The 10,308-nt window shown below is 44.5% G+C and overlaps 1 protein-coding gene across 1 annotated transcript; it reads left to right on the top strand.

Moving 5' to 3' along the window:
- Window positions 1–6,671: 6,671 nt before the first annotated feature.
- LOC133237419 (serpin B4-like) lies at window positions 6,672–9,442 on the top strand (the record flags this gene model as incomplete). Its single annotated transcript, XM_061399445.1, has 3 exons — window positions 6,672–6,830; window positions 7,125–7,280; window positions 8,623–9,442. Coding segments are annotated over 3 exons (720 nt in total), but the record flags the coding sequence as incomplete, so codon positions are not given.
- Between the last annotated feature and the right edge of the window lie 866 nt (window positions 9,443–10,308).

The following is a 10,308-nucleotide window of genomic DNA, read 5'->3' as shown; positions in this document are numbered from 1 at the left end:
AAGTGGGACTTGAGAGAGATCCGCAAGCGACAGGGTGGAATGGTGATAAGCAGAGAGTAGAATGGCTGTCTTGGGTGGAATTGGATCCATGGGTGTTGGGGGAACCGTGGTGATGAACGAATTGTCTCAGTCTCCCATGGCACACCTACAAACGAGAGCATTCCCTGACTAGGGGAAAGCTGCGATCGGCAGATACCCTGTTGTTGGATGCTTGGGGGATCTCCTCAAGTAACCAACTTACCTGCAGGTGGGCACAACCGTACCCATGCCCCCGAGGTTGTGCAGCTCAGTGATGCTGACAAATCACCGCACACCTCACAAGGAAGGAGAAAACAATAGGAAAACAGGAGCTATTCCTCACCATCCCACTAGAGATAATGGGATGGATTCTCAAAGCATCACTTCCTCTTCAGCTGTATTGGGTTCCTCGACTCATGATGCCAGTCAGCTTTATTGGGTTCCTGGACTCACGATGCCAGTGAGGTTAGCGTATTTAGAAAATACCCAAAGACAGGTTGGCAAGTACTGACTTGCAAAATCCTCTGAGATTTGCTGAGTCTCCTGTGACACTGTATGATATCACAGTGTCTTAACCTTGTCTATTACACACCAGGAGCATTTTTCAAAAGGAGGGAGAGAAAGGTATCACACGGCTTCTTATTTGAACTAACCCAGGTTCACTCTAAAATTTTAGCAAAACCCTGATCCTTATCAGTTAGTGCCTCTTCCTCAAAGCCAGCCTCTGCACCACAAGCCTCGGTAATTTACTCACAGGAGGAATCAGCTCAGTCAGTGGCTCCCTTGAGTCCACGTCTCCTGCTCTGTCCCCTGGGCTTCCTCCAGGCCCAGCTGGGGCTCCTTGCTTCTGCCTCTGGGCTCAGAGCCCTTTCTTTGAACCCAAAGACGTTCACCCTGCTCCGGCCCGGGGGCTTCCCTGCTCTCAGACAGCGCCCGTGATGCAGCCTTGACTGGGAGCTCTTATTCCTCATGTTTGCTGTTTTCCATCCTGGGTCTTTTCTCCTGCTTATTTCCTTCTTCTTTAGACTCAGCTCCCCCATCAGACTCCAGCAGACTCCATCCTCACTCAGCCCACCAGTCTCAGCTCAGGGGTCTCTGACCTCCAGTGTCATTCGGGGCTCAGGACACACATAACCAGGAGGAGCCCTAAGAGCAGCAGGGCTGAGCTCAGGTATCATCTTTCCAGTTTAGACGCACAGGTCTCCCCTTCCTGCAGTTCGTGTCTCCATCCCTGTGCTTCTGGGACTCTGTGGTGGGTGAGTCTTCCTGGGAGTGAGCGAGCGAGTGACAGCAGACTCAGCTGGTGGCAGAGGTTAAAAAAGGAGCAAGGACAGTAACAAACCTGGAGGCGAGCAGAGAATCAGTACCGCACACACGTGCTTCCATCACAGGCTGGTGGGAAAATAAACGGAGCAGCTGCTGGGGAGGGCAGTCTGGCGGCTCTAAATCGACTTTCCGTGTGACCCAGATGTTTCACTGTTGGGTAAATGCCTGAGATATTAAAACAAATGTCCACAGTGAAGTTTCTAAATTTTACACAGCCCCAAGACAGCATCTGAAACCCAGCCTTCACTCCTAGTGACTGTGAGACTCACGGAGGAAAATCTGAGGACCCACTTCCACCCCTCCAGATTTTGTGGAAGGACATGATCTCTCTTGAGAGGGCAGAAGATGCAGGTTCTTTTCATCTGAACACAAGAAGGTTTGTCAGTAAAGGCCCAGAGTCTGTCTCCACACCTCCTTCTGGGGAGTGGATACACACGTAGTCTCCTGAGCCAGGTACCTGCCTGGAGAGCTCACCTGGGCAATTCACTACCTTAGACACCTGGGCTTCTCCTCCCCACCACGCTGTGCCTCGTTTCTGTCTTTGAGAAATGGGGGAAACAATGGATCTGCCTGAACATGTCGTTAAAGGGGGAAATGGGTGAATACATAACCCCCCTTAGTAAAAGTCAACAATTTATGGCATCGTTCTGTTATTGGAATGCTGAACACACGAAGAGAATGTGGCTCCAGTGGTAAGATCCTTAACCATGACATTCAAAGAACACAGTTCCCTGTCTCGTTTCTCTTACAGGCGTTTGACTCTGTCCTCGTGAGCATGAAACAGAAGAGGGTGAGCTACAGAGCATGACGACCGAGAAATGTCTTCATCAGTTCAGTTCATTTCAGTTCAGTCGCTCAGTCGTGTCCGACTCTGCGACCCCATGAATCCCAGCACGCCAGACATGCCTCTCCATCACCAACTCCCGGAGTTCAATCAGACTCACGTCCATCGAGTCAGTGATGCCATCCAGCCATCTCATCCTCTGTCATCCACTTCTCCTCCTGCCCCCAATCCCTCCCAGCATGAGAGACTTTTCCAATGAGTCAACTCTTAGCAAGAGATGGCCACAGTACTGGAGTTTCAGCTTTAGCATCATTCCTTCCAAAGAACACCCATTACTGATCTCCTTTAGAATGGACTGGTTGGATCTCCTTGCAGGCCAAAGGACTTTCAAGAGTCTTCTCCAATACCACAGTTCAAAAGCATCAATTCTTTGGCACTCAGCTTTCTTCACAGTCCAACTCTCACATCCATACATGACTACTGGAAAAACCACAGCCTTGACTAGACAGACCTTTGTTGGCAAAGTAATGTCTCTGCTTTTGAATATGCTATCTAGGTTGGTCATAACTTTCCTTCCAAGGAGTAAGCATCTTTTAATTTCATGGCTGCAGTCACCATCTGCAGTGATTTTGGAGACCCCCAAAATAAAGTCTGACACTGTTTCCACTGTTTCCCCATCTATCTGCCATGAAGTGATGGGACCAGATGCCATGATCTTCGTTTTCTGAATGTTGAGCTTTAAGCCAACTTTTTCACTCTCCTCTTTCACTTTCATCAAGAGGCTCTTTAGTTCTTCTTCACTTTCTGCCACATGGGTGGTGTCTTCTGCATATCTGAGGTTATTGATATTTCTCCCGGAAATCTTGATTCCAGTTTGTGCTTCTTCCAGCCCAGCGTTTCTCATGATGTACTCTGCATAGAAGTTAAATAAGCAGGGTGACAATATACAGCCTTTACGTACTCCTTTTCCTATTTGGAACCAGTCTGTTGTTCCATGTCCAGTTCTAACTGTTGTTTCCTGACCTGCACATAGGTTTCTCAAGAGTCAGGTCAGGTGGTCTGGTATTCCCATCTCTTCATAATGGACCTCAATTTATTTTTCTGATACATTTTTTTGTAAGAATGAGAAAACTGCTCCCCAAATGACCCCTGTTTATTTACATCTTGTTCCTCCTGAGAGCAGGCAACTCTCTCAGGAAAAAGAGCTTCCCTTTGACAATAGAACTCGGGGACCAGCTGGGGTGGCTGTCAGGAGGATGGGGTCACAGGGAGGAGCGCAGCCAAGGTCCCGCTTTTTGGGAAAGACAACTGATACATATTTCCCACACACGGCTGAGACACTTTGCCAGTATCTCTTAAACTGAGAATTTGAAATATTTTCCTAGTTATGCAAATAATTCTCAAGGACATCATCAGGTTGGACCAGCTCTCAGAACATAAAATAGAAAATGTAAGCTATTTAATCATTTTTGTTAGAAGTGGTCTTAAGGAAAATTCAACATGTAAGAGAAGACAGGTTTTTATGGGTTATGTCTGTTTGGAAATGGCAGCTCAAGGCATGTAAAGAGGTCGGAGCTTGCCTGTACTCTCAGTGGTCCTAGGCCCCTACAGGTATTTCACAGGAGCTAGTGACTGCAGTTCTCAGTTTCTTCTGGGATGAGAAGGAAGTACAGGAACTGCATAATCATCTAATCTTCACTCACAGAGACTTTGTGCTTATGAATGCGACAGTACCTGGTGAAGAAATCAAAAGCTGATCTACTTGAAATACCAGCTGCTTTGAGGCACTGGAGGCGGATAGAGAGGGATATATCCAGGGCTGAGCCCTCCCGGCACACAGGCTTGCAGACCGCCTGCCCAGCTCCTCCAGGAACACAGGTAAGTGCTTCCAGAAGCTCTGTGTAACTCCAGGAATACTTTCTGAAAATAATAAGGATTATGGTCTTTTTTTTATGACTGCCCTGGTGGCTCAGATGATAAAGCAGCAGCATACAATGTGGGAGACCTGGCTTCAATCCCTGGGTCAGGAAGATCTCCTGGAGGAGGAAATGGCAACCCACTCCAGTATTCTTGCCTGGAAAATCCCATGGAGTCTGTCCATGGGGTCTCAAAGAGTCAGACACAACTGAGCGAATTCACTTTCACTTTCACGGTCTTTTTTTAATGCTGCTTCTATTAATATTTCTTTGGTATGGTGGTACTTCACTTATTCTCCCAGAGCAAAAGTAAAACACCTTTTTTTTCTCCTGATTTAGTTCTTAGATTATTTATTTATTTCCCAAAAAACCTTGCTTCTTTGGAAGCACATGTGATCAGGGGTAGGATGTCCAAAACCCACAAATCCTTCAAATAAGATCCTTCTATAGAGGAAGGTGCCTAACAGGAGATGGCTGAATGTTACCACAACAGTCTTTGCCTGGTGTCTGTTATGAATCATTTTTTACCCAGTCTTAATGTAATCACTAAGGAGGAAAAGATAAAGATATTCTATTACTTTTTCACAAATGTTCTTTAAAAACTAATTTCAATAGTCCTCTAGTTATGAAATGCATACTGTTCATTTTAAAAGGCTTGAAAAGTAAGAAGAGAAATGTTGATTGCCAGAATCACCCACCTCACATATACAGCATTTTAAAAAAATTATTACAGTATTACAGACTACCTTCCTTCCCTAGAGTGATGATGAAATGCGTCTGATGCTCTTCCAGGAATCCCAGACCACATCCAGCCACCATGAGTTCCCTCGGTGAAGCAATCATCCACCTTGGAATTGATCTGTTCCATCAGATCAGAAAATCAGAGAAGGAAAATATCTTCCTGTTGCCTTTCAGTATCTCGTCAGCCTTAGCCATGACTTACTTAGGGGCCCGAGAAAACACCGCATCAGAAATGCAGAAGGTGGGTGGCAGCTGCCTTTCCGTCACAGGTTTGCATGGGTTGTCTGCTGGCTGCTGTGCAGATGACCACAGGTCTGCTGTCCCCGGGTCCCACGGGAAGCTCAAGCAGCCCCACGAATGGGTGGGCACAAAGAGGGGCACGCACTCTCCCGCAGGGCTCCCCACCTGCTTCCTGTGCCTGGACTTCCTCTGGGGGCTGGGATGAAGCCCTCCAGTTGCCCAACAACCAGAGGTGAGGCTTTAATGGAAGAGTTCACTGGAAGTGAGGCCCTGACTAAAATCCATGGGAGACCTCTTTACATGTTTCCTCAATGATGAATGAGAAACGAGACACAGTTCTTTAAAGTGGACAGCGCTCAAGCAGCTTTGTGTTTTCCACACACAGACTGTGTTTTTTAAGGATGAAGCTTTCACTGAACATTTCTGTGTGCTTTTTGTTTCCTCTTGAGTTTGTCTCATGAGGGGCGTTTATTTGGTATATAGTTTTGTTTGTGGGTATTCTTTTGTCCTTCCGTTCTTTCTTTTTTACTTACTCTGATGTGTATAGATCGTTACAGACTCCTTGTCCCACTCCCTGTCTTCTCCAGGTCCTTCACTTCAATGAAATCACAGAGAAGCCAAGAGGAACAGCGACAAGAAATCCCGTGAGGCAGAGAGCATTGGATGTAGAGGAGGTCATATGTCCAAGAGGGCCGTAGCTTAAACTGGGGATTTCAGATAGACTGGGAAAAGTCCATTTTTAGAGGTCATGCTAGGCAAACTGGAGAGAGTGGTTTCTCAGTTCACGTGTGTGCGCGTGGGAAATCATTTCAGTTATGTCCTACTCATTGTGACCCCATGAACTGTAACCCTCCAGGTTCCTCTGTTCGTGGGATTCTCCAGGCAAAAATACTGCAGTGGGTTGCCGTACCCGCCTCCAGGGGATCTTCCCACCCCAGAGACTGAGCCAGCATCTCTCATGTCTCCTGCATCAGCAGACAGGTTCTTTACCACTGGCACCACCTGGAAAGCCCTCTCATTTCACATTACATGCTTCTTTACTTCCCTGGTAGCTCAGACAGCACAGCATCTGCCTGCAATGAGGGAAACCTGGGTTCGATCCCTGGGTCAGAAAGATGCCCTGGAGAAGGAAATGGAAACCCACTCCGGTACTCTTGCCGGGAAAATCCCATGGACGGAGGAGCCTGGTAGGCTACAGTCCGTGGGATCACAAAGAGTCAGACATGACTGAGCAACTTCACTTCACTTCCCGTCCCTTCACTTATTTACTTCATATCTTTGTTTTTCTGAAAGGAGAGAAGCATATGCTTAACATCAGGGACTCTGAAACCTGAAGGAGCTTCAAATAGTGATCTGCTGTTCAGGAATGAGGAACATGGCAAAAATACGATGGCTCTCAGCCACAGTGACTCCATCCCAACTAGCCAGGGGCAATAAAAGGAGACTGAACACCTTCCCAGTCAGGAGCAGGGGTGTCTGCACGAGGGTGACTCCATCAAGCTGGGGCCGTGAGCAAAGCCTCACCTGGTGAACCACTGGGCATGGAGTCCCTCACGGGCTGACTTGTGTGAATATTTAATCATCAGTTGCAACTTTCTAAACATCTTCCAGACAAACCACTTGTGCCTTTCATGACAGACTTTTGATTTTCTGTCTTTGCAGAAAGAATCAAGGATCTGTTTCCCAACGACTCTCTCAACAGCTCTACTGTTCTGGTTCTGGTGAATGCCGTCTATTTCAAAGGGCAGTGGAACCAGAAGTTTAAGAAAGAAAATACTGTGGAGGAAAAGTTTTGGCTGAACAAGGTATTGTCTGTAATTAATATATAATAATGTAACATAGCTCTCTGTACAATGTGAAAGTTAAATACATATTTGATCATTTCCTTTATAACTGCGAGTAGAAGTAGGATCTATCGAGGCTGTCTTTTTTTGCCTTTATTTAGTTGGTATAGGTGAAGAAACTCTTGTCTCTAATTCACAGATTTCCCAGACCATCTCTTAGAAGGAAGATGAGTTTGGTATCTCAATAAGATTATCTTTTTTTTTCTTTTGGACTAATGCCCATTTAGCATTTTTGGCCACATGAATTTATTGCAGGATGCAAGCAAACCTGTGCAGATGATGAAACAAACCAATAGTTTCAATTTCATGTCACTGGAGGACGTGCAAGCCAAGATCCTGGAAATCCCGTACAAAGGCTCCGAGCTAAGCATGATGGTGCTGCTGCCCGATGAAGTAGACGGTCTGCAGGAGGTAAAACCTGGTGCCTGTGGCGCTTCATGCTGCTGCTTACATTGCTGGCGACACAGCGCCTGTGCGGGCTGCTCACAGAAGCAGTGCTCACAGAATGCTGGTGATGTGCCAGGAGAGCAAAATACTGGAGTGTGTCATTTCTTCTCTGTTGAGTCTAATGGAAAATCATGAAGGAGAACTTGGCATCCTGTCACTTTCCAAAAAAATAGACCTTATAGTGTGATATGGAAGAATATGTAGAAAATCTTAACTTCACAGGCCCCAGTAATACTCTGAGAAAACTAGAATGCCACTTCAAAAAGTCATATGCTTGGCTCACATGTGAATATTTTGCAACCGTCAAAACTTCACCTACTCCAGTCTATTCATTTGAAGACAGGGGAGACTAAGAGTCAAATGTAGGTGACTCTTTCACTCATGAACAACATCAAACAAAGTAAAACACTGCTGAGCTCCATTCTGCAGGCTGAATCACGTGCTTCGTAGAGAGCAGACAAACCAACCTATCTTGATGCTCACTTTCTATTCAGACGCATTCTCTCAGAGTTCTTTGGAGCCTCATTGCTGGGAATTTAAAAAAAAGTGAATCTTCCTTTTAGCATTGTTATATTGGTTCAAGATAATTTGTAAAGAAACCAATAACAATATCCGGCATGTAAAAGTCATTCCATAAATGGCCATCTGCAATTACTGTAATACCAATGATGCTGAATTTGCAGTGAACTTGCCACACGTAAAATATATATGCGGTAGCTTAGGGACTAACACACGATGCCTAAAAATGTTAATTAAGTAAACACATACACTGAATCTCTACTTAATGTTGGTATTATGTAACAATTTAAACTTGATCAGAGAAACATATCTATACAGGAAATGTTTTCAAATACATCAAGCAAGTAAAAGGAATAATAATGGGTTGTACACTATAATTATATCATGCAAAAACTATGCACAAAAAGACATTAACAAGACAAGACTATTTGAAAATGAAACATGTAGTGATCTGGCAACTTAAGAAGTGAAGATATATAGTTCATCTTTTACAAAATAAATTTATTTAATCGTTCTGCTGTTATGTATGGATATATATACACATATATATACAGAAGGCTCAGTTTATCATATAACTATTACAAAATATTCAGCTTATACAATGAGATTACATGCTGTATATAAATATATGTATATAGTATAGTGAGTTTATATGTATAATAGAACTGAACCTCCTGTATTCATGTTTACTGTGAAGACCATCGTTTTCCAGACAGTTCAATCCTAGGTTAGGTGGGCTCCATGACCGCTGAGAATCCTGACAGTTGTTCCTTTTCCACTGTTACAGCTTGAAGACCAGCTCACTGCTGAGAAGTTAATAGCGTGGACGAGCCCACAGAATATGAGGAAGAGACAAGTGGACTTATACCTGCCTCGGTTTAAAGTGGAAGAGAGCTACGACCTCGTGCCCACACTGCAATCCCTGGGGATGGTGGACGCCTTCCGTGATGGGGTGGCCAACTTCTCGGGCATGACCGGGGGACGCGATCTGGTGGTGTCAAAGGTCTTCCACAAGTGCTTTGTGGAGGTGACCGAGGAGGGCACGGAGGCCGCAGCTGCTACTGGTGTAGAAATTATTGAAAGAGCAGGAAGAAATTCTGAGAGTTTCCGCTGTAATCACCCTTTCCTGTTCCTCATCAAGCACATCAAGACCAACAGCATCCTCTTCTGTGGCCGAGTCTCTTCCCCTTAGACGTCCTTGGGCAGCGGCCACACTCGGGGACATCAGAGAGCTGTTCCCGGAGCTAGAATGCTGGTGTAACAGGTTCCCTTGGATTCGTTTTCCTTTCCAAACGTATAGTCACCACTCACAATGTATTGGATAAAATATTGTTTGTCTGTCTCTATCTTTTTACAAAACATGTAACCTACTCTATTCCCCATGAAAACACCTCCTTGGACAAAGTGTTCACTATATTTTAAAAAGTTATTTCCATACTCTATCTTCTACTAAGTTTGAAATATCATAGCTCCTATTTCAAAAGTTATTTTTACTTTTCAAACCTAGACATTCACATTGAGTTCAGGTGGTATGTGGGACACTTACATGTCTAAATTTTTAATTTTCTGAAATGCATTATCAATAAAACCATGGCCTGTTCATGTCACTTGTTGCTCATCATTTTTTGTTTTCAACAAAGTGCAAGTGACCCCCCACACGTGGAAAAGATCATATAGAAAGATATTATCCTTTATAGACATCAAAATAGTGCAGCAGGATGAGGTTAACAAGGCAGACTGCTGTCAGAACATGGAAGGCTCTGTAACCCATGTAAGAGCCCAAATATAAGCGTCTAGAACTCAGACTTGGGATGTGAACTGAGTCTCTAAGTAGGTAAGACAGATGATATATATGTTAGAGCTACTGAAAGAAATATGGTAATCGTGGCTGAAGCAGAGATGGGATAAGACTGGGAGAGCATCCAGTGAGAAGAAGGGCTGACAAGTGACCCTGAAGTCCACCAACCCATAAAGCAAAGAACTGACAAATTTTATTTCGCAAAACATAACATTTCTCAGGGCACATAGATTGGCATGATGGTTTCACAAATATATACTCACCTCAAACCTCCTGATGTTCATACATTAAATACATACAGCTCTTTATACATCATTCATCATTCATACATCATTCACATTCTCTCATCACAGTATTGTCATTTCTTTTTCGGGAGGTGTGTTGTTCAAGAACAGCTGTCACACTGTTGATCTCTAAGGGAAAGGGGAAGCTGGGGTCTCCTATGCTGCCATCTGGGTGATGTCTCCAGAAAACCACATATCTCCTTGGCTGAGCAATGCACTTCTAGAGAAAGTCTTTCTCAAGTACACAAAGTGGCACATATCACTACTTTCTTACAGGATTAAAAGTTGACCAGACTATTACCAGACCAGTAATTCCACATCCTGATTTTACCCAAGAGATATGAATACATCCACCACAAAAGGACTAAGACACAAATGTTCACTGAAGCCT

The sequence above is a fragment of the Bos javanicus genome, chromosome 24 (assembly GCF_032452875.1).
Source record: "Bos javanicus breed banteng chromosome 24, ARS-OSU_banteng_1.0, whole genome shotgun sequence".
NCBI classification, from domain to species: domain Eukaryota; kingdom Metazoa; phylum Chordata; class Mammalia; order Artiodactyla; family Bovidae; genus Bos; species Bos javanicus.
Note: the sequence above shows the minus strand (reverse complement) of the source record. Positions and strands in the feature narration are given on the sequence as shown.